Source organism: Lipophrys pholis (genome assembly GCF_963383615.2).
Source record: "Lipophrys pholis genome assembly, chromosome: 10".
In the NCBI taxonomy this organism is placed as follows: domain Eukaryota; kingdom Metazoa; phylum Chordata; class Actinopteri; order Blenniiformes; family Blenniidae; genus Lipophrys; species Lipophrys pholis.
Genome location: NC_137640.1, coordinates 16,312,265 through 16,336,384, shown reverse-complemented (window position 1 = coordinate 16,336,384; position 24,120 = coordinate 16,312,265). Strand labels below are relative to the sequence as shown.

General features: G+C 39.8%; 1 protein-coding gene across 1 annotated transcript; it reads left to right on the top strand.

The window, feature by feature from the left end:
* Positions 1-1,475: 1,475 nt before the first annotated feature.
* On the top strand, positions 1,476-18,093 carry mfn1b (mitofusin 1b). The gene is made up of 18 exons (XM_080472864.1): positions 1,476-1,851; positions 2,277-2,434; positions 3,232-3,367; positions 3,747-3,909; positions 5,519-5,643; positions 5,802-5,910; positions 7,654-7,761; positions 8,111-8,264; positions 8,728-8,795; positions 11,034-11,155; positions 11,467-11,593; positions 12,062-12,166; positions 12,687-12,789; positions 13,778-14,022; positions 14,645-14,824; positions 16,100-16,296; positions 16,495-16,629; positions 17,419-18,093. Exons 2-18 carry the CDS (start codon positions 2,287-2,289, stop codon positions 17,486-17,488), a joined length of 2,295 nt encoding a protein of 764 aa, XP_080328990.1. The 5' UTR covers positions 1,476-1,851; positions 2,277-2,286; the 3' UTR covers positions 17,489-18,093.
* The last annotated feature ends 6,027 nt before the right edge of the window (positions 18,094-24,120 follow it).

Below are 24,120 nucleotides of genomic sequence, written 5' to 3'. Positions count from 1 at the left end.
TGTCACCTCTGCTGCCACAATAGCATCGACACAAAAGGGAAGCTGACAGAAAAATAGTTTGAGCTCAGGTTAATTCACATGGAGGGAAAAAAAAAAAGGTTTTAAAGTCAGATCACTTTCAATATTTCTAATCCCACAAAATGTCTTATCATAATGTGAATCGTTTGATAATACGTTTTGAAATTTCATTTAAATGGGATGAAATTTATACATCCCTGGGAGAGCAATTAGTATATTCATGTCATTATTAATGTATGATGCCAAGGCCACACTGAAAATAAGAGGCCATGTATTATTTACTAAACCAAAACTCCATCAGTGTTGATGAGCTGCCACCAACATAGAAACATTATTAAGTTAAATTGTGGGATGGTTCAAGATAAACTCATTTGTGCTATAAACAGATTGGTCAAAACGAAGCATTTTAATGAATAACCACAGAAATACTTACTCGAACACCAGCAGTTTTTTCTTCCTCACCATTTTAATTCTCCATCATAAATCCGCACAAAACCATAAGAAATCCAGTGAGAAAAGAAACACAGAAGGCGCGTGATCCCAAGTTTCTGTGAAGACAAGCCGATGTTGAATATCTCAAAGCCAAATGAGGGGCGGCAGGTCGTGTTGGAGGTATTTCACTGTCTACTGCTCTGGCGGACAACAGGTTGCCACAGTTGCCCAGGTCACACAGCGAGAGAGAGAGAGAGAGAGAGAGAGAGAGAGAGACTTTGTCCCATTCACAACCAGCAGCTCTGAACGTCAGCCTTTGTGTCTTTGTAAAAACACCATAAATATGTTTCAAGTTCATATAACCTTTGTGGTTCCAACCGTTACAATGTTTTAACAGCTCATGTTGATAATATCTGTGATACAATCTATTATCAATTCATTTACCTGCTCATATATTTGTCCCCTCTTTAAAAATCACATACTACTCCTGTTGATAATGCATGAATACAGTTTGTGAATGAATACTTTCTTCTTATTTTTTCCACTGAAAAATACTTAATTACAGTAATGTCTGTACTGTTTGTAGTCTGTTTCTTTCACCCCTGCCAAGTATCCAGTAAGTGTTTACACATCTCAAAAACCCACAGATGTCAGTCGGACAGTTCCAGAAAGAAAATCAGGGCATCTTCGGAACCTGTAAGGTTTATTCTATGGTAAATATAAGTATGCAGGGATACTGCCTTTTTAGGTTTCATGTACAAAATGAATTCTTCCCCACTTCTTCTTAGCTTTGGTCAATCTCCTTTTAAAAATATGCAAACATAGTGTACATTTTCCGAAAACCACATGTTAACGACTGTACACACATATTTACTACACTGCAGGTTTGTTTGTTTATTTTAATTTTTTTATTGCAGTGAGCCAATATTATAAGTTCTAATTCCCAGGGTTGTGGTTCTGGTGCAGCGCCCTGATTGGCTGCAGCCTGCATCCCCTTTGCCTCACATGAATACGCCCCCTGTCCTGACGGTACAGGAACCTGCATCAAGCTGACTGTATTCAGACTGAATACAACAGGAACTTCAATCGTTTAGCCACATATATTGGAAACTTGTGAACACTCGTCGGCCGGGCATGCTTGGACCCCCGCTGTGAAACCTCTCGCAGGTTTGAACCCGCCGCAGCTCGTAGCGGCGCCGTTTAATTCTGAAATCTTACCGGAAGTGTCCCTGTCCTCCGCGACGACGACTTGACTGCGAAGCTTCTCAGGCTACAAACACAAGGTTAGCGGCGCTGACAGTAATCTTTCAGCGCGACTTTTGAGGGATTTTTCGGTGCTGTTTACACAGTTCCGCTGTGTTTGTGTTATGTGAAGAGGACCCTGGCTGTAGCAGGACTGTGGTGAGTAAAAATCATCTCATTTTACATGCCAGAGTTTCAGTTTCGTCTGTTTCTTTAGCTAGCTTAACGTGTTAGCTTGACAGCTGCACGCGTCCGCCAGAGTTTCATCGGGCATTTACTTTTTTTTTTAACATTTCTTCACAATTCTAGAGAAGATCGTGACCTTTATACATCATTATCCATCAATGATATTCTATATTATCGAGTGTGGCGAAGTTCTGCGGAGTGACTTCTTTACTGAGAGTTAGGTAACTTCATCAGAAGTGGTATTTTATTTTTAAGTCAGCTCTCCTGTGACAGCTCTGTGAGGAAACTGTGATTAACTCGAGTTAATCAGCATGTTGTTCTTAACAGCTCTATTGTTGACAGTCGATTCCACTGATACGAGCTGCTTGTTTGCCCTTTTTGACCGGATCCGGCTGCAGATTGAGCACCATGGCCGCAGCGCCTCCTCTCCGCCGGTCAGACTCCGCTCGGGGGGAGTTTTCCCCCCTCAAGCACTTTGTCGTGGCCAAGAAGAAGATCGGCGACGTGTTCGAGCAACTACTCAACTACGTGAAGGAGACCTCGGAGTTTGTAGACGGTGAGGTGAACCTTGTTTATTGGTCAGCTCATAAGCAACTGGAATAAACGATGGCGTTCCTTAAGAATTTGTGCTGGGAACTATATTATTATTTTTCAGGGGGAGAAGAAAAAGGAATCTGTGCCATTGTGCTTCAGGAAACAGACATTTTACAAATATATATATATATATATATATATATATATATATATGTGTAGATTTAAACACCAGCAAGCTGCAACAGTTCAAAAGAGTGTTGTCCTTAAGTCAGTTTGAGTTCCCTCCCCAACAATGTTTTTTTTTTTCCAGTTCACACTGAAAACTCAACAGTTTTATGTTTTGTTGTTCGAACAACAAACAAGAAAAACAAGTTGAGGTAAACAACAGGACCATTGGCAATCCACTCAGTGTCTCAGCAGTTTTTTTGTAAACAGTGCAGTGTATTCAAGAAACATAATTATTCTCATACATGTATTCATACCCCTTCACATAAATGCAAATATTTACTTACATAGCAGGTGCTAGAACAAATCTATGATAAAAGAAACTGTGCCATCTTCCTGATTATAGTCTAAGAGTGATTACAGATTTCACTCATTACTTTTAAACCTTAAAATTTTATTAAATTTTTTTCAATGTTTTATACCAGTTTGGCTTTGGTGAAGTTTTTAGACGTCTGATGACATAAGACTGACAAAACATTTAGTGATATGAGCATCAACTTTCTTTCCCACTTTTTTCACAACGGTGCAAAAATGTGGGGGTGAAAAGTAAAAGAGAACTACTTTTACTTTCTTTGTTGTGTGTTACTTTGTCAGAAATCAGTGGAAACAAAGCTTTGGAGAACATTGCGAGTCAGGATCAGAAGCTGGAGATCCAGGCCTTTGCTGGCAAGCTTGCTGTCATAAAGGAGGTACTCGCACGCAGGCACATGAAAGTAGCCTTTTTTGGCAGGTAAGTGAATCAATTTATACGCATGCTTTTTCCATATTTGTGAAAAATAAAACAAAAAACATTTGTCAGGTAGCAATGATGCTTGACGTGGTGTTTCCCCCTGTATTTTCTTCGTAGCTTTGAAATGTGAACCTTCAGTGACTCGTATCACGAGTTGACCGTCTGTTTTTTACCCAAATAATTAAAACATTTTAATGACCCAAACGTCTTGAACATTCATTTGTGTCAAATAAAAAGCGGCAATGACAGTCACTAACACGTGTTTTACTGGTGCTGATCATAAGTCATTTCATTTGTTTTTATGTTGTAACAAGTGTTTTCACATGTCGGCAAATTATTTGGTCGTGAACTCATCTGGGTTTGTCGGGTCTCTTCCTAGGACCAGTAATGGTAAAAGTACTGTGGTTAATGCCATGCTGAGGGACCGTGTACTGCCAAGCGGTATTGGCCACACCACAAACTGCTTCCTCAGTGTGGAGGGCACCGATGAAGACAAAGCCTACCTCAAGACGGAGGGCTCCGACGAGGAGAAAAGTATTAAGGTAACAGTTATTCCTGACAGTTTGTCTGTATTTCTATTACGACTCTAGATCTGTGCAGCATTCATTTGTTTTCACATTGTTGTGCTTAAGAGTAGCTTCACCATGCGTGTGAATACTGATGACTACACTACTGGCTTTGACCACATACGAACATGTTATTCAGAACATCTGTTGCTTTTAATTTTTCGTCACTCGGATACACTAAAGTTGAGAAATTGTGTGCTCAGTAATGTGCGTGTTGAATTGTTTGGCCAGCTGTGACTGAAGGGCTGTGATATGGCTGAGTTTAAATGTTATTGTTGTGGTTCGTGTCAAGTAGGTCACACGCTTGAGGATAAAGGTTGATGAGGTTTATTCGGCATTTTGTTAACAGACCATTTTGATATGCTTGTGCTAATTGTACTGGGAGCTTTAGCATTATTTTAGCAGTATGATCAAATCCTATTCAGGGTGTATCCTGCTCTCGCCCAAAGTATGATGGGATCGGCTCCAGCGACCCTGAACAGGATAAGTGGCGTCGAAGATGGATGGATGGTCAAATCCAACATGTGTGAACTGGGTCATCTGAACCTACAGCAATGCAGATCTTTTGCGATACAGGATGTTTACTAAAGCGTCTCATCTCCTAAAGTATAGCATCTGACACTTCACTCTCTTGTGTGACGGTGACATAGTTAAACGTAATAAACAAGCTTAGCAAGTTTTCATCTGCTGGTTTCTATTGTCCTCTATTGTTTATCGGAGCAATCCTTTACATGACACTCCCTCTGCAGTATCAGAAATAAGATGGTTTGTCAAATTATCAAGTTACGCTAATGCAGGGGTTTCCAGCTGCTGTCCATCATACTTTAGGTCTTTCCCTGCTGTGGCACACCTGCAATGAGGCTCATTACTGGGCTTTATTCAGAGCCTGGTGATGACTTAATCATTAGATTCAGGTGTCTCGAAGCAGAGAGAGAACTAAAACATGCAGGACCAGGATTGGGGACTACGGCCTTAAGCCACGTTTACACGTACCCGGGTATTTTTAAAAAACGGTGATACTTCTCTGCGTTTGGGCCGCGCATTTACACATAAACGCAGCTACGACTCACCACAAACGATAATTCTTGAAAACTCCGACCACAGTGGAGATCTGGATAAACTCTGTGTCTCCAGTTGCATCTAAAGGGGGGTAGGTTGATATTTATATCACAATTCGTGATGACATGTATTTTTCCAGGATTCTGATTGGCTATCATGGCTTTATGCTTCTCGCTATACTGCCCCCTACAGGTTTGGCTGCTCATAGCAGCTCTGAACCAAGCATTTTAACTTAGATAGGGAAATATCCGTTTTGAAAGTAACATCATTAAATTTGTCATTTCCCTGTTCATTTTAATAATAAAAAGTAAACAAGAAATATTGTAAAAATTGTATTGAATATTAAAATCTTTAATTGATCCCTTGATTGAGAGGATCTCAGACTGAGGTTGAATAAAATAACATTTTTAAAAGCTCACTGCTTGGCAGTAATATAGCGTTGTTTTCAGTTGAGCTTAATTAATAAATATACTTTTTTATGTTGGTATCTGTAACAAAAGTGTATTTAATTGCAATCTCTCTCCAGACTGTTAACCAGCTCGCTCATGCACTTCACATGGATGAAAGTTTGGACGCTGGCTGTCTTGTCCGCGTCTTCTGGCCCAAAACCAAATGTGCACTGCTGCGAGATGATCTGGTGCTCGTAGACAGGTGAGGGGATCCAGACAGTCTGATCAACCTTTTTATACCCTTTTGGATGGTTTCCAGTTTGACAACATGAACATCTCAAAGTGTGAAGAAGTACATCTTTTCATGCATATTTGTAGATATGATGTACTTGACATGTTGACATCTCTTTGCGCCCACAGCCCTGGGACAGACGTCACATCGCAACTGGACAGCTGGATTGATAAGTTTTGCCTGGATGCCGATGTCTTTGTGCTGGTGGCAAACTCTGAATCCACTCTCATGAACACGGTAATGAAATTCTACCCGTATAAAACTTTTGTTTGACCAATATTCAGTTGATTTTTACATTGTAGCTTTTCAGGCTTGGTCAGTTTTAACATCAGGGGTGGACTGCACTTGAAGAGCTTTCTTTTATCACAGAATACTTTTAGATAGGAATTAGCTAGATGACATTCAAAAAGATAATGAGTGCTAAACCTTTGGTCTGCGACCTGTCCCGTGTTGAACAGTCAATGAACTTCCTTCATTGGTACAAGTTATTCTTACATTATGGCGACTTTCACTAATTTTGACATAAATATACTCCTACCCCCCCAGTAAATGCAAGCCGATAGAGAGTTTTTCCAGAGCTCCACTTTTCAAAATTCCTCTATTGTGGTGACTCGTACCTTTGTTCATGAGTAAATCCAAGGTCCAAACACAGACAAATATCACAGTTGTTTAATACCCAGGTACGTGTAAACGTGGCCTGACAGAAAGCCGAGGGTTTGCAGCACATTCAACAAAGCAAAGAGTGGCTACTTTGAGGAATCTAAATATCAACCATGTTTGGAGTTATTTCACACTTTGTTGTTTACTCCATAATTCCATATGTGTGAATTCATAGTTTTGATGCATTCAGTGAACATCTACTATGTAAATAGTCAGAGAATAAAGAAAAAACATTAAATGAGACGGTGTGTCCAAACTTTTGGTCCCTGTGTGTGTGTGTGTGTGGGGTAGGCTGATTCATGGATATTCCCTTTTTATGCGGGCTGCCTCACTAGTTAATATTAGACCTGCTGTAGCGAGCCCTGTGAAACTGAGCAGCTGAAAAGACACCTTTACTTCTATTGTTAGATGTTACAGTTAGATTTCCAGACTCGGTTGATAATGAATATTGGATATAGGGATTCTTTACAAGGAATTGTCACAGCTCAACTTGTATTAACTTGAAATATTTTGCCACAACAGCAAGTAAAGTACATTTTGAGTTACATCATCCACATAGGCTGCTTTAGTTCACGTAAGTGACTGCTTCTTTGGCTGAGCTGATTACAGTGTGGCTGCATGTGTTTCAATGTAGCAATAGCATCGTCGTTGTTTTCAATCTGCTCAGGCATTCATGCAATGTGAAACTGGACACAGTCGTAGATCTCTTGAACTCGACTGAGGCTCTTAAAGGGAAAGCAGACTTACATTCCCCTCTGGACAATTCAGTGAAAATCAACTCGGCTATTATGTGGACAATGGAAGATGTTGGATAGTGCAAAGACTAGGATTAGTTTGATAGTTTAGTCTGGTAAATTAGGAAGAGGTAAACGGATAGAAACAGGGTTTTTTCTCTCTGAGGAATTTCTGGAAAAAAAAGTGTGCTTTTATATTTGCAATAAAAAAATCATTTCAAAGGTGTTCATGCACATGTGTTGATAATGATGTGATTTATGTTCCATTATTTATTAACTCAAAATCAAATTATGACCTGCATTTACAAAATAAACTCAAAAAACTCTTGTACTTGGGGGTTATTTATTTCAAAAAGGTTTTTGAATGTTAATAGTATAAATGTACAGGAACCTGAGTGGATCTGCGCAGAGCCATTCTCTGGATGTATAGCGCATGTAGGGCCAGTTTGCATCAAGCTGCTTTTGTGACTTTTTGCTGATCGTTGGAGCAGAAAAGAGAAAATTGTTGAAAAGAATAAGGACGATTCATTGTTGTGAGTTCAGTGCAATCCTTGGTTTATTCATCCTCATGTTATTCGTCCTCCAGGAAAAACACTTTTTCCACAAAGTGAATGAACGTCTGTCCAAACCAAACATCTTCATCCTTAACAATCGCTGGGATGCTTCTGCGAACGAACCAGAATACATGGAGGATGTAAGTCTAACACATGTTGCAATTTCTTGAACAATAATGTTTTGATGTGACCGGGTACGTCGTCCCGAATCTAGAGTTTTGAGGAAAAAAATGAAGTTGACACAGCAGGTACATGGATACTAAAGTTTTAGTCAGTAATTTGTCTGAAAAGCAGAATTGATAGCCGAAGGAAGCACAAACCGGAGTGGATTGTTTTGACTCTTGAAATATTAAGTCACTGTTTTTGCGTTGGGATTCTCATTTAATTAACTTTAATGTAACTTTCCTTTAAGTGTAAACTTGGATATGTGAATATAGACAAGAAAAAAGTTGATAATTAAAATGTGTGATGTTTTTTCCCCCCTCCTAGGTGAGGAAGCAGCACACCGACCGTTGTGTGGACTTTCTAGTCGAGGAGTTGAAAGTGATGGATCGTGAGCAGGCACCCAATCACATTTTCTTTGTTTCTGCAAAGGAGGTCCTTAACTCCCGCATGCAGCGATTACAGGGCATGCCTGAAACGGGTGAGGATGCTGTACATGTATAATATATAATATAATGTATGTGTAATTTGCTTTTATACAAAACGCCAACACAAGCGTTTATGTAGGTGTGATTCACTCTTATTTTAAGAAGAGTCTGTATATTCTTCATTAAAAAACCAAACATTTGAACCATCATGCAGTACATGTTACAATGTGTATTAAAAAAAATAAAAACAAAGAAAGAATATCTCCCTATACATACTGGGGGCAGCGGTCTGTAACAGTACAGTGCTTAGAAGAGCGGATGGAGGTCAAGAGTTTTGCTCAAGGAGCATCATTGGCAGTCTGTCCACTGTGGGATTTGAAACTGCGATCTTCTGATCTGATGTCTGCTTCTGTAACCTCCAGGCCACCACTGCCCTCATGTTAGTGGAGGCTTTTTTTCATGTTTCAGTGGAAATAAAGTTTTATTTTGTTCTTATGCGATCATCTCATCCAACAGGTGGCGCTCTCGCCGAAGGCTTCCAGGAAAGACTGAAGGAATTCCAGAGCTTTGAGAGGAGGTTTGAGGTGTGTCTGAGAGTTTAGAGGATAGGCAAGCAATCTGCAATTTTTTTACGATACATACATGAAAAAATCCTGATTATTGATACTGATTACCCAACAGGAAGCCCTCCGGCAGTTTCAGAGCGTCAGGTTAAGCCAGTTTGAAGTAGAAAAAGAGGTTGTGGGTAACGTCTGTGTCCGGGACCAGGCAATAAACACTGCAATTGATGTATCCCTTAAAGTAAACTAATTCCTCTGACTCCATCTGACTGCTGCGAGTGGGAATTAGTTACCACAGTAGAGAAGGACATTCATTATTATATGATTTGACGTAGTTTACTCATTGATTCAGAGATAGATGCAAACATTGACTGTCTAATTAGGAGGTGGACCAGAGTTGTGATTGTTGTTCAGTCATCTCTGCTTGCCTTTTTAGAAAAACAAACCGGAGACTTGGCTACCTAACAGGGTCTGTGCACGTTCCTCAGTGTTTAATGGAATTTTGTTTTTTAAGAAAGAGCAAAGGCAACATCCTCTCCGTATTAACCGCCAGCTGAAGCAGTCAACTGCTCCAATCCTACTGTTGACTATTTAATTTCAAGCTGTCTCCCTCGAGGCCTTCTAGACCAATCACTGTGCCTTTTCATCATCCTGCGTCTTCATTGCTGAAATCTAGATTCACTTGGGTGAGGGCATCCGTTTGTTGTCATTCAGCTATGAGTTTGTCCTGTTTTGAAGTTTTGTTTGATAACTATATTCTTTTTCTGTGTTGTCTTTTTGTTTTTACGGACATGGTTTGTTATTTATGTGAAAGATGTGATTGTTTACATCCTCGTAGGAATGTCTCATCACTTTTAAAGATTGAATCCTTAATTTTGAAAATGGCATCGCAAATTTACCAATTCCTACTACTTCCAATATTTTTAGAAACTGATAACGAATTGTGTTTGACACAAAAATAACAAACAACCTGACTTATTAGATATTTTTTCAAGAACAGCTGTTAACAGCTAATTTTAATATAAAGCCACCTTTTTCAGATTCTACAGTACAAATTAAGAGGGAGTTAATCCCCATAGTTTAAAGAACGCTAGTTTAAAGGACGACCTTATTGAGAGTCAGTGAAAATGGAACAAAATTGCTTCAAGCGTATGTTTCAAAACGCACCAGTCTCCATCCCTCTAAGCAGGAAAAACACAACTTCTATTGCACATGTACTCTTATGTTGCAGTTTTACTTCACATTCACTTCACAGATTGAGAACAATAACAATGGTGAATTCCTGATTGTTTGTTCCGCTCACTCTTTGAAATTGGACATTGCATGCGGTGCGTTAAAGTGTATATTTACTACACCACCATCTGAATCACATGCAGAGAAGCATTTCTTACATACAAACAGATACTGAGTGGGCCTGTACGACAAAGAAAAATAGTTAAAAGGTCCTTGCATATACTGCTGTTGGTGGGTGTATTACAATAAAACACAGCACCAACTGATGGCCTGACACGCAAACTACATTGTTTATATAGTTCAGTGCATCTGACGATGGTTTCCAAAATGTTTCCCTCTGAAGGTTAAACTTTTCTGAAACAAAAATGCAGAAAAGATGCTGTTTCCAAAAAAAGCGTTTATAATATTACACTCACCCGTATTTAAAATATGCAATGAAGCATGAAAGTTAATATTGGAAACAAATGTGTGAATATTTAAAGGATAAAAAAATATAACTGACTTATTTGTGAGACTTGTGGCCCGTCATTGGTTACAGAGTAAGAGGTAAGATTAGAAGACTGCTAATGATAATATAGGTAATAGGTAGTTAACATCAATATAAATACAATATTATTGTCTATTTATGACACTTAAATTCTCACTTGGAAAAAAAAAAAGTCTGCAATGTCTCATTCCTTAAAGATGCATCCAGAAATGACATGCGGTCCTTTTACATGTTACTATCATTTCTTTCAGTTGCACTGTGCTTTGTATTCACTTCATATGATTTTGAATGTTTTTTTCTGTTTTCCAAGCACAAGACTGTGACTTTACTAAATGTGAGCTGCAGGACACAGGATACACACTCTGCTGCTGTCATTTTCGACCCTGTGTTTCCATTTCTTTTCTTCTTCTTTTGAGTTTAAAAAAGCAGCAGATGTTCTATCTTATCCTCGGTTTGTCCCTGGACGGCGTGCAAGCACATGCACGCCGTCCAGCAGCAGCACTTTCAACTGTCACAGTAACTTGTATGTTATGGCCTCGCAGGAGTGTATCTCGCAGTCAGCAGTGAAAACAAAGTTTGAGCAGCACACTATCAGGGCCAAGCAGATCACAGAAAAAGTCAAGAGCATCATGGACGCCATCAACATCGAGGCGGCCGAGAAGAGGTGAGCATCTCCCTCCACACAATTCTTCCTCCCTGACGTTATTCTACGCATGAGCATACTGGTGGAGAATAATATTAAAATGTGGTTACAGTGGCAATGCTCAACTGGTATTGTCCTCTTTTGGCAATGTCATGAAGGGCTTGTGAAGGTAAACTAAAACATTAACAGAAAATAAACACGTTAAGTGTCCTTTTCTTAGATGTTAAGCTCTTTTTTTTTTATTATTATTTTTTTAAACAATGTTCGCCTATGCCGCTGCTTTAGCACTATTAGCTCGTGTGACAATGTTTCTGTTTGGGCTGGCCTACCAGGGTGGCGGCTCTGGAGGACAGAGAGTACCAGATGGACCGGCTGGAGTTTGTGAAGAATCAGCTCAACTTGTTGATCAATGTCATTAAGAAGAAGATCAAAGCTATTAGTGAGGAGGTGGAGAACAAGGTAACTCAAGGTCAATTTATCATCATGGAGGAAAATATTTGTAAGGAAGAAGCCCTTGGTGACTTTTCTTTTGACAAAGCCCTGTTGTCAGTGTGGTGGCAGATTTGTTTTGCCGTTCAAACAATCAGATCATTGTTTTAGGTTTACTTTTCAGGCAGTTTTTACCAAACATCTTCTGTATAAATACCTCTGATACAACAACTGTCTGTATTTATTTTTATTTTATTTTTAATTGAAATCAGGCTTAAAATGGAGAAAATGGTTTAATTCCCTAGATTGTTGAATTAGAAAATACTAAACAGTATTCCTTCAGCATACCATGTCTATGCGTATTCCTATTTGTCCAGGTAGGAGGCATCTTAATGCAAATTGAATCAGGTCAGCTGTACTTGGTAAATTTGCATTGAGCTTCACTTTCAGTCCTAACCTGCTGATGGTGAGTTATCTCCTTTATTGTGTGACACTCAGGTGTCCAGCGCCATGGAGGAGGAGATTTGCCGTCTCCATGTAATTGTGGATGAGTTCCACACAGACTTCCACCCCTCGCCTCATGTCCTCAAGATCTACAAATCTGTAAGTCAAAGCACTAACTTTGTTAAAACATTGTTAGCAATGATCAAATTCACCGCAGTTTCAGCAAAGGGTGGGGTGGGGGTGATGGTGGTTGCAACTGTTGTGCTTATAGAATATTTAAATGCTATTTTCATTAGAGAATTCTGTATTTTACTGGAAGTTGTGATGATGACATTAGTGAAGTGCAGGTTGCATTAAGCTTCTTAAACTTTTTTAAACTCTCAGTCTCTTTTATCTATAACTTCTTGTTGTTTTTTTTTGCCATTAGGGCATCTAAAAATAGTTTCCCCATATCATTATTTTTCAGTCTGCATTATGAAAGTAGCACCTGCATTGGTCACCGGTTCACTGATAACTTTGATACCAGACAGAGCTGATAAGTCAATGTAATCCTTCTTGCAGAAACAGTAATGAGAAATGCAGGGATTAATGGAGTAAATGTCGGGAGCTGTTTGGCTATCATAAACACCGGATGAAAACTTTCATGTTGTCCGTCTGACCTCTGCTTCTTCTTTTGCAGGAGCTGCTGACTCATGTGGAGGAGGGCATGGGAAAGAACCTAACCTTCCGATGCTCCAAAGCGGTCCACGCCTCGGTCCAGTCCTCTCAGAGTTACATGATAGGTACCTGATATCAAACACAACTTGTGTCCTGAACTATCAGGCTACATTTATAATGATCTTTAGGTTCCAGTTGTTTCTAGCCTTACTGGAAACAAATTACACTTTGGCCGAAACCACTATGGACACAATTCTTAAACTCTTAACCCATTAAGTCCTGGGGTGTTATTTGTGTACTCTCTCCTTGAAAGAGGCATCTTACTTAAAAAAGAAAAAGGGGAATTATGTCACATCCAGCTTTTGGGGGAGCAGACAAGTCAATTTAACTGCTTACAAGTCTTTGCTCGTGGATTTATAAATCAAAGTTTAAAATAAATACATATCAGGGGAGGTTATAGTTTTATCCAGATAATCTGTGATATATTCTAAATGAGCTTTGCAGCTCATTACATTCCTAATATCATCCTTATGTAGATAGAGTAAAGGTCGAGTTCTAAAAATAAAGATGTGGTTGTGTTAAAATCATTTACTTTTTGTTGCCACCTTCAAAAATGAACAATGCCTCAGAAATGGCCTGAGTCAGTCCCCCCATTGCTCCTCTCTGTATTGCACATTCACTGTTACTAAACATAGTCGGGACCTGTTGGGCTCTTGGGCAAAGGTCTGTAACACCCACAGCTCAGATATATTTACCCTCCTGACTGAATGCCATCATCCCTTTGCTGCATCATGCTTCCAGTCCATCACTGTGTCGCGCTCACATCAAAGCTATGCTAAGTGACATGCTGAAAAAAGTGTTAATGTGCCCTGTGAAGAAAAGACTCCAGGAGCCGTTATGTAAATGTGGGCTGTTCTTTTTTTTTTTTTCTTCTTCCCCTTAACGAATTGGCTCATAAATCCAAATGGGATTTATACATTTTTTACCTTTTTTAAACCACAGTGAAAAGTGATGATAAGTTTGTCATGTGAGCAGGGATTAATGAAGTGTTAAACATTGAACTACAAATGCTCCCATGATGGTTTACTTTGTTCTGTTCCTGTCCCTCTCCAGAGAGCATGATCCCTCTGCTTCCTTCTACTGCCCAGAGCCAAATCCACATGCTCGTACCCAGCAGGAATTTCGACCTGAGTTACGACCTGAATTGTGCCATACTTTGCAGCGACTTCCAGGAAAACATTGAGTTTCAGTTTTCTTTGGGCTGGACGGCATTGGTCCACCGCTTCTTGGGATCCGTCAACGCACAACGAGCTCTCAAGCTGGTGGACCAGAAGTTCCAGGTTACAACTACTACTGCAGTAAGGAAGAGCTGTGACTTATATTTGAATGATTTAATGTCAAAAATAAGGTTGATGTCATCAGAGTCAGGACTGGATAAGACGGAGGAGCTTCTGCTGGTCTGAGGGGAGGAAGACGACTTATGTTTACCCAGTGTGTTACAATACAAACGCACAACTCACTATCTTTAGGGGCGGCATGACTTGGTTGGTAGAACGATCGTCCCCCAATTGTAAGGTTGCAGGTTCAATTCCCATCTCTGCCTGCCTACGTGTCGAAGTGTCCTTGGCCAAAGACACTGAATCCCAATTCAGTATGTATGCAGTGTTAGAGTAAGTGGTTGGTGGTGGTCAGAGGCGTTGATGACACAGTTTGGCAGTCTGGCCCAGGGCAGCTGTGGTTCCATACGTAGTTTACCACCATCCAGTATGGAGTGAGTGAATAATGCAATGTAAAGCGCCTGAGTGTCCAGAAAAGTGCTATATAAAACCCATGCATTATTATATTTTAAATCATTAACTTGAGTGCATGACTGCAACTCATATCAAATGACAACATTCAATTGTTGCCCAGCACTTGTCAGATTCTAACTGCAAAACGAAGAATACTAGACATTTAGAAATTCTTTTAATTATTACACAGACCTCGCGACCAGCGCTGCCACTGGCGCAAACGCCTTCCTCAGGACCGTCCTCCATCACAGCGCCACCCAACAGCGAGACGGCCCTCATGACCCAGGAAGACCTGATGCTCGCCATGGCAACCAACGTGGCATCCCTCACATCACGGACGTCGATGAGTGTTCTTGTCGTTGGTGGAGTGGTACGTTAACGACGATTTCAGTTAAGAATAGATGTTTGTGGAAAGAATGTGTGGAGATTTGTATTTCTTTGTATGTAAAACAAATCTCTTTATTTCAGTGAATTTTTACCTTCAAAAGTTTCAAATTGTGAAACAAGCTTTTAATTTAAGGACTGAATTGTTTTCCCACACTGGCACGTCAGCCGTTCATCGCAGGAAACACGGGACGCTATCTTTTTTTTTTTTTAATCAAGGTTCATTTTCAGTTTCAAACACAACACAATATATACGGAGGGTAATGGACTCATAACAGCAGCAACATTCAACATTGTCCCATTCCCTACCCACAAACCCAGAGAGAACCTTTCACCCATTTGGCATGCTATAAGTAGTGCCAGTGAAAAATGAATAAAGATAGCAGAATAGAGGGGAAGAGAGGAGGGAAAATAGAGACTGGGTTGTAAACCACTCAAAACAATTGAGAATCTTAATTCCTCCACATAGTCTAAAAAGGGCTTCCATGTTGAGTGATACTGTTCCTCTCATGGCGTGTCACATTTCTTTCTTGTCTGATTGAGCGAAGGTCGGAGGGGAGGCCTCCTTCCTCTTGGACCACAATCAGTCTCTTGGCTGTGAAAGTGGTGTCGGCCAGTAGATTTGCCTGGATAGTTTTTAAGTGTGCACCAGCTGGACCAGCCCCAAAGATGGCGGCACCCATAGGAGAAGGTTCAAGTGGGTGGTGTAAAACAGTTGACTGCCAGAACCGAGTCGGTGCTGCACAGGACCACAACATATGGTATGAGCCAGCAGTATCTTCACACCTGTCGCATGTCCAATCTAAATTTGGATGGATCTTAGCTGGTTTCTCGTTGGAGCAGTGAAGGCGGTGGACCACTTTAAATTGGATAACACAATGTCTCATGCATATGGACGGTGAATGTGTCCTTTTACTAAAATGCTTCCAATTCTCATCTGAGTAACATCTCCGCACTGATTTTAACAGAATCAAATGGTACGTGGCCAAATATTTTGATTATGATATAAAGTTTACCAATGTATCTGAGTGAAGAACTGGAAAGTTATAAAATTTAGATGGAGTAAAATCCCAGACCTGCAGATGTCTAAAGAAGTGTGACCTAGGTAAATCAAACTTTTCAGAGGACGTTATTTTTTTTGTATGTTACTTTTATGTGTATAACATAAGGAACCCTGAAATGCATCACTGATTGAAAAGTATCCTAGATATGTCTGTAAGCTCACTTATGGTAATATTAATCCTGATGGTCCTTTCCCAAGGTGTGGAAAACAGTTGGCTGGAGGTCGATCGCCTTGTCGGCTTCACTCTACGGCTTGGTGTACCTCTACGAAAGACTCACCTGGACCACAAAGGCCAAGGAGCGTGCTCTGAAGCGCCAGTTTGTGGACTATGCGACTGAGAAACTGCAGCTCATCATCAGCTTCACCAGTGCCAACTGTAGCCACCAGGTCCAACAGTAAGTCCTGAAATATTCCAACACATGTCAACAAACACATCTAGTATCACATATATGGCGTATACAAGGTTGACCAGGACGTGCAAAAAAAAAAAAGGCAACACGTGCACACACAAAGCCGTGCTTTTCGCCGCCCTCCTCTCTTTAAGCAGGGCGAAATAACTAAGCAATGCAACGTTGTGCTCTCTGCGTTGCCAGGGAGATGGCGACGACCTTTGCTCGGCTCTGTCAGCAGGTGGACCAGACGCAAAAGGAGCTGGAGGGAGAAATTCGTCAACTGACAGCCAAGATAGATCAGCTGGAGACGGTCCAGAGTCACTCCAAGAGCCTGCGGTCAGTTTGAGGGTTTTTTTTCCCATCAGAGGCAACAAGAACTGAAGAGAGGTGGAGGGTGGGGATCAAAGAAATATTTCAGTTTGAAGAAATAGTTTATTAGAAAATCGGTCAATCGTTCTATCTTTTTTTTTTTTTTAGTCAGGTGTCTTATAAGTACAAATCTGTTTGTGTTTAGTTTTGGTCTAAATAGCATGTATATGAATGTGTTGTGCTGCCAGTGTTTTACTGAATATCATACTTTGAACATATTTAAATTCATGATAAAAATTTACACTAAATATATATATTTTTTTCACATATCAAGTAGCTGTAAATTATTATACTTGTGACTACGTTTTATTGTTTTACACAAAGAAAGTTCTTTTAATATGTGTACTTCTCGTACCCTAACACATGCTTACATTGGAGGAAACCTTTTTTTCTTAATGGTATTATTGTAACATGTTTAGGAACTGATTGACATTTTCAGATGTAATTCAATTTAAGCTTTATATTAGTAGTCGCATGTTGGGTGTGTATTTGTGCACTACTTCATGTAAAATACCCTGTCACACATTTTCCTGCTCAGGCCTCAGGACCGGTTTTGTTTAAGTTTGCACCGACATTAATCTTAAATACACGGCTGCACAGATGTTCTACTACTTTGAATTGTTAGAAATCTACCCAGATGGTCTGGACTATTAATTGTACATAGAAATGTTGTTTGGTGTTGTTTGCCGTTCAGACGAATGGAACCAGCTTCAAACTGCACAGTGGCTAAATGTGATCCGTTTGTTTCCTCCGCAGGCATAAAGCCACTGAGCTGGAGAGACAGTTGGAGGCCTTCACAAACCAGTACCTGCAGCCGCAGCAGTGACGCTGCTCCTCTCCGCGGCACAACCGTTCGGCTCTCATTGAGTCACTCATTCCTCAGTATGATGCCACCGTAATCTGAACTACATCATAGTTACTGTGTGGACGACAGGGCTGGAAAGGTCAGCTCATGTCCCGATTGCTTGATCGGCTGTTAAAACACATGCAGTTTTTTAAGGTTTTATGGTTATGGTATTGGATATCATATTTCTCTCATCTTTGTTTCATTTATAAAATGAAAAGATTAAAAATCTGTACAGACACATGATTTGCTTTATGTTAAAAAGCATCAAAGGAAAAATCAGAGACTTTTCTTCCTAATTGTATGAAATAAATCCTAAATTCATTGAGAAGGAATCTCCGCAGTAGGAAGGGAAAGCATGTGTTTAAATAACTGTAGGTTTGTGATCTATTTTTTAACAATCCAAACTGTATAGATCAAATCCTCATATATTTTGTATCCCGTTTATTTATAAGCATTAAATCACACCAGTCTGCACTTTGTAAATTGTCTTTTCTTTTTCCTTTAATGTTTGTTGACTTACTTAAAGATTCAGTAATAAACTTGCAGTGACACTCTGTTTGTCCATGTATTGCAAATCTTTCTAGAAAACTGTTTTAAATATGTTTTTTAAAGTTTCATTTCTACATTTATTATAATATATTCTATATTTATTATATTAGCTTTTATAATTCTCATGTCTTTGTGATAAAAGTTACAATTTGTCCATCTGAAGCAACCGCTGTTAAAATATGAAATGCAGTATTTGCAATAATCATAGTTGCCAATAACAGGACAGGCAGCAAATGCATTTTACTTTTCATCCATGGTCCACGAAACAGTTTCAGCTCCCTACGATGATAGTCTGTCAGGTTCAGGTCTGGAGACTGGCTGTGCCACTCTCAGATCTTGAAATGGTTCATGGAGCCACGCCTGAACTGCCCTGACTCTGTGTTTTGGGCCATTGTCCAGAAGACCCAGTTCAGTCGTCCTCTCCCTTTTTGCAGCATAGCGCCCCCAAAGTAGGATGTGTCCACCCCCATGCTTCACGGTTGGAATGGTGTTCTTGGGTTTGTACTCATCCTCCTTCTTCCTCCAGACACAGCAACTGGAGTTCATATCAAAAAGCTCTACTTGGGTCTTACCTGAGCCCATTACCTTCTCCCATGTTTCTTTTGGATCATCCAGATGATCATTGGTAAAACTTCAGACAGGCTTAGACGTATGCTGGCTTGAGCAGAGGGACCTTAGGGGTGCTGCAGGATTTTAATCCATGGTGGTGTCGTGAGTTACAAAAGGTAATCTTGGGTTGTGGTCCTGGCTCTCTTAAGGTCATTGACCAGGTCCTCCCATGTAGTTCTGGTCTGATCCCCCATGAGAAAGGTGAGAGATCACCAAGGACAGTCTTTCATGGAGCTGCAGACCAAGGGAGGTTGACGGTTGTTGACTTCTCACCAAGCTGCTTGCCTATCGTCCAGTAGTCAATCCCAGCCTTATGCAGGTCTAGAATGTTGTCCCTGATGTCAGACTGGTCTCTGGTCTCGCCCATGGTGGAAAGCTTGGACTCCGATTATGTGGACTGGTGTTTTTTTATACCAGGTAACAAGTGGAGAAAAGGAGGACTTCTTAAATTAACGTGTGTGAGCCAGAATTCTTGCTTGTTGGTAGGTGATCAAATACTTTAATACATTACATTAAAAAAACAGATTTTCTGGATTCTGTCCCTCACAGTTTGTAGGGTGCCTCTGATAAAAATTACCGACCTCTCCATTCTTTGTAAAGGGAAAACTTGTAAAATCAGCAGTGTATCAAATACCTATTTCCCCTCTGTGTGGCCATTATAGAGGATGAAATCTGCTTTTGTTTTGGCTCCCAATGGGTTAATTTCATTTAAAAGAGGGGGGAAAACAAAACCCTGGCCTGAACTCAAACTGAGGACATTCTTGCTCTGAGGTGAGACGTAACAGAAACACCAATAACAAATGACCAGGCAGAATATGTTCTTGGTTAAAAGCTTGTTTTTATTGGTTACAATAACTCATGGCAACATATCAGTATCACCAAGCCACTGTACAAATACAAAAAAAAAAAGTTTGGTGTGAAAAAGACTATAAAAGTTATTCCAGAACAAGTGATTATAATTTCACACAATAGCACTGAAAGAGCTTTATCATGGCACCAAGTCCCTGGTCTTCACTGGCTTAAAACACAAAAACTATAAATTAAACTGGATCAAAACAGACTTCAGAAATGTCACAATAGTAGGTTGTAGAGTCAAAGGGCAGTGCATTACTTTGTGATGGTGCTGTGGTGGTGATGCGACGCTATCAAACTCAAGTGATGGGTGTCACAGACGAGACTTTTTCCATTGTGTGTTTACGAGAAACGTTCAACAAAACCCATATGAACTCCTTTCGGGAAACATTCAGCTTAAACTGGAGGCTTGAGTCACAGCAGTGCGACATTCACACATCTGCTTATGAAGGTTTGATAGAGGGACAGTCTGCTGAATACAATAAACAAGCTGGAAGGTTAACTTATTACCAGCTCGGTCCGAATATAACACAACCTCTGATTGATTTGTTTTTATGAAGATCATGTTGGGAAAAAAAAATTACTTTTTCTGCAAAACAAATCTTAAGAAATTTATTTGATTTTCTCAGATAAAGGAACAAAAACATCTGTATGTCACATTGAGCATGTTCCTGTTGTTTTTAAACCCCCTTTCGGTCATTTTGCAGAACTGACCATAACACCGGGAGCTGAAAATGAATGCCGAAACATAAGACCACCCATTTGTTTTTTTATGTAAAAAAAAAAAAAAAGGTGCTATATTCGAACCAGTACATTGTTGTAAGTCACCTCTGGCGTAGTTTTATGAATAAAAATGGAGAATAGATTTCAGGTAATTCTAACAACAACGTGAACTGAAGTCAAGCACCTTTTCGTGGTCTGAGTTTACTGCACAGGCACATAGAAGTGTTACTATTCCAGATCTCAGCAGCTAAAACTGCAAACTTGCACACAGAGCGATGAAACCGTTGCCTGTCAATGTCAGTAATACAGACAGTCCCGTCGTTCAACTATTAAGGACTATGGTGTGTTAATTCATTTGATCACACACAGCTCACAATAATGTATGAAAATGATTTGGGGAAAGAGTTCTAATTGATGAAGGTTTTTCAGAGATATCAGACAGCAATTTGTTTTCTCAAAACCAAACGACAAGTCTCACGCCACATACCTCAAAACGAGACGGCAGGAGGCGCTGTTGCAAGTGTGGCCGCCATCGTCCTGAGTGTTTTGAGCCAGGGCACCAATACAATCGCTATATGTAGATGTTCACATTTTAGGCAGTTATGGTTTGCAGACTCGAGGACACTCGGCCCTCAGTTACATCAGACAATCAAACTGGGCTTCACCACTCTTCTTTCGGCACATGCCGCCTCTTTAATATCCTTTACACGCCTCCTGAAAACGTTCCAGAGCATTCTCTCATTGGATGCTGGCAAAGCTTTCAACCGTGTGGAATATGGTTATCTCTTTAATGTCCTAGAATAATTGGGCCTTGGTTCTAACTTTAGAAATGGGTGGGGCTGCTGGATTTATTTCCCTCTGCTTCAATTCTCACAAACACGCAGGTTTCACAACCTTTAAGCCTTCAAAGAGGAACTCAACAAGGATGTCCCCTGGGCCCTCTCCTTTTTAACATAACCCTCACATAAGCTCGAGGAAAAGCACTTCACGGCAGCGAATGGTAGAAAGTTTCACTATATGTGGACGACCTCTTAGTTTCTTTTGTGAAATTCAACCACATCAGGATCTGCTTTGTTGTTGTCATTCACTCTATTCAAGCAGTTTTCAGGAAATAAGCTAAACTTGCACTAAAGCCAACTATTCTTTGTAAATACAGAAGCAATCTCCCAAAATTATAACTATATTCTCTGTAAAATTGTTTAAAATCAATTATTTTATCTTGGCATTACTGTCACAAGGAAACAAAGCTTTTTACAAAGTGGATTTCTTTGCTTTGCTCATTCAAGTGAAACTGAGCTTTAGACAGTGGTCACCACTGACCACATCTCTGGTGGGCCGAATCAATTCCATTAAAATGACAATCCTCCCTAAGTTTTCGCACTCCTTTCAAACTATCCTAACTTACATCCCAAAATTGTACTTCAACATTCTGTACTCACTTGTATCATCCAAATAGAAGGGTAGGTGTCCCCCGGCCAAGAATACTGCAGCTTTATCAACTTAAGACAGAGGGAGGAATAGGACTACCACATTTCTGCCTGTACAATTGGGCAACCCACATATGTTGTATCATGTTTTATCCCATCAACAATAAATAAACAAATAGTCCACTAGGGGGTGGTATGGAGCTCAGGTCAATTAAAATCATCAGTGATCATTTTAGGTATTAAATGGTTTTAGGCTCAAACTAAAGAGAGCTATTCTTTAAGTTGACCTTATTTTTGATACGTTTTGATGAGGTTTTACCATTTGACAAAGTTTCATCAGTTTTGTTTTTAAAAAGGCAAAAATGTCCATTTCAGGTTGGGTGAATGTGTAAAAAAAGGAATTTCCCCAATTGGATTAATAAAGTCTGATTACTTTAAAACATTTCAGGGAGTTGGCCCTTATCAAGCAGGATCTTAATGAAACAGAAGCTGATATAAGACATTTTTAGTCAAAGAACAAGCCGAGGAGCTGACTGAAGATTAGTTGAAAGATATTTTTTTATCTAAGTTGTGAAATTTTGGTTGACACAAATTAATTGATCGGAAAATGAATTTCTTTCTTTTTTTCTTTTTTTTATTACATAAATGACATTTTGTTAAAGAAAGTGAGAAACGCAACTCAGGTGACATTGCTAGTCCAAAAGTCACTCATTATATAACATAGTTACCACCTGAACCAAAAAACCAAACAACTTCCTTATTAATTCAGTGTCTCATATTTTGTCGAGTGCTTTACAGATGATCAGCTGAAAGTAACGTCCCTGCAACATGCATGCGACTGCAGACATGCGGTGTGATGTAACGTGAGACCAGCTGCTGGGTAACCACCACTAATACTTCACGATATCTGCAAAAAAGAAAAAAAAAAAAAAACTCTGGCACAACTTTAAAGAAACCACATGTAATATGCTCATGGTTTTCCTGTCTTTGTTTAACCTCAGTTAACAGACAGCCCAATTTCTCTCCTCATCTGACCGCCTCAAAGCAAGCACTTCCCAGAATGTCATGCTATCCCCGTAAATACATACTGTCACTTTTCCATCTTCATCCGAGGAAGCATGACCATCTGATGACCACTGACAAAAATAGAAACTTGAAACTAATGAGGACTGTCAGCTTAATAACACTTTGGGATAACAGAAGCTCATAGTGACGTAACAGCTGTTGACCTGTTTGAGCAGAGAACAAATAAGCTTCAAAATCAGACACCGGCTTTACTCGATGGAGATGGTTGGCACTTGAGTAAAGAGAGTCAATGGTTTTTCTTTTTTTTGTCATCACACAGTCTAGTTTTCAGTTCACAGCTCAGGGTCTGTGAAAAACATTGGCACATATGAGGCAGTAACACTTAAATCAATATGTTATCCACATACATTACCCCCCCACCCCCCACACATTCTTCAACACTCATATACAATACATACCAAATATCCTACACAACTTTAAAATATTCTCAGGCTAAAATCTTAAATGGTTACTGTTAAAACTCCCTCATAACGGACTGATTAATGCAAAGCTGGTACAAGAAGCAGCTAAAATGGGAAAAAAAGATCACGTTATGCCAAAGAGAGGTGTCATTTAATATCTGATTGCACCTTAATAAGTACTACAAACTTTAGTAGAAAGCAGAACTGTATTAAAAAAAAGTTGTAAAATACTTGTTTTATTAAGCAGTGGGGATGTGAGAGCAGTGGTTTTCTGTAAGCATGCTTTTTAGTGTTCACTAGTGTCAGAATGTGCTTCTACTGGGGACAGCAATAAGAAGGAGGAATTTCACCTATGAATGTGTAAAAAGAGGAATATTAAGAGGAAAACAGGACTGTAGTCAATGCTCTTATTACCTGCTAGTATGAATGGCATTCTAAGGCAGGATGGAGACACAATAGTGCCACAACTCACTAGTGTACAGGCCCTCATTTGTCCAACCTATGTGGGTCAAATGTTTATATTTAGAGAGACACCTGAGACAGCTGATGAATAGGTCCAAGTCACACACTTATGTGTGTTTTTAAGTCCTTTAAGAAGCAAAAGTCACATGTGCTCCATGGTTTACATTGGTACTACAGTTTGTGAGTGCTTATCACTCTTTAAGTGTACATTTCAGTCGACACAGTGTATCTTATCTTATCAGTTCATAACATGTTTTTTTCTGTGAGGAACCAATGCAGTGTTAAACTTTGAAAAAGTCTTGTCGCCCCCCCCCCCCCGAATAGGCTAATGGTGGCATTGGTGTGATTTTGGAGTGGCTAACTAGATTTCAGTTCTGTGTCACTAAATTCACATCCTGTGGAAGAGAACAAAACATTCTGTGATCCTCGATTCAGGAAAAAACCTAAAGATGGAAATAGCATGTTGAGCTTTGAAAGACATCTTCTCCTCCACCCTCATTTC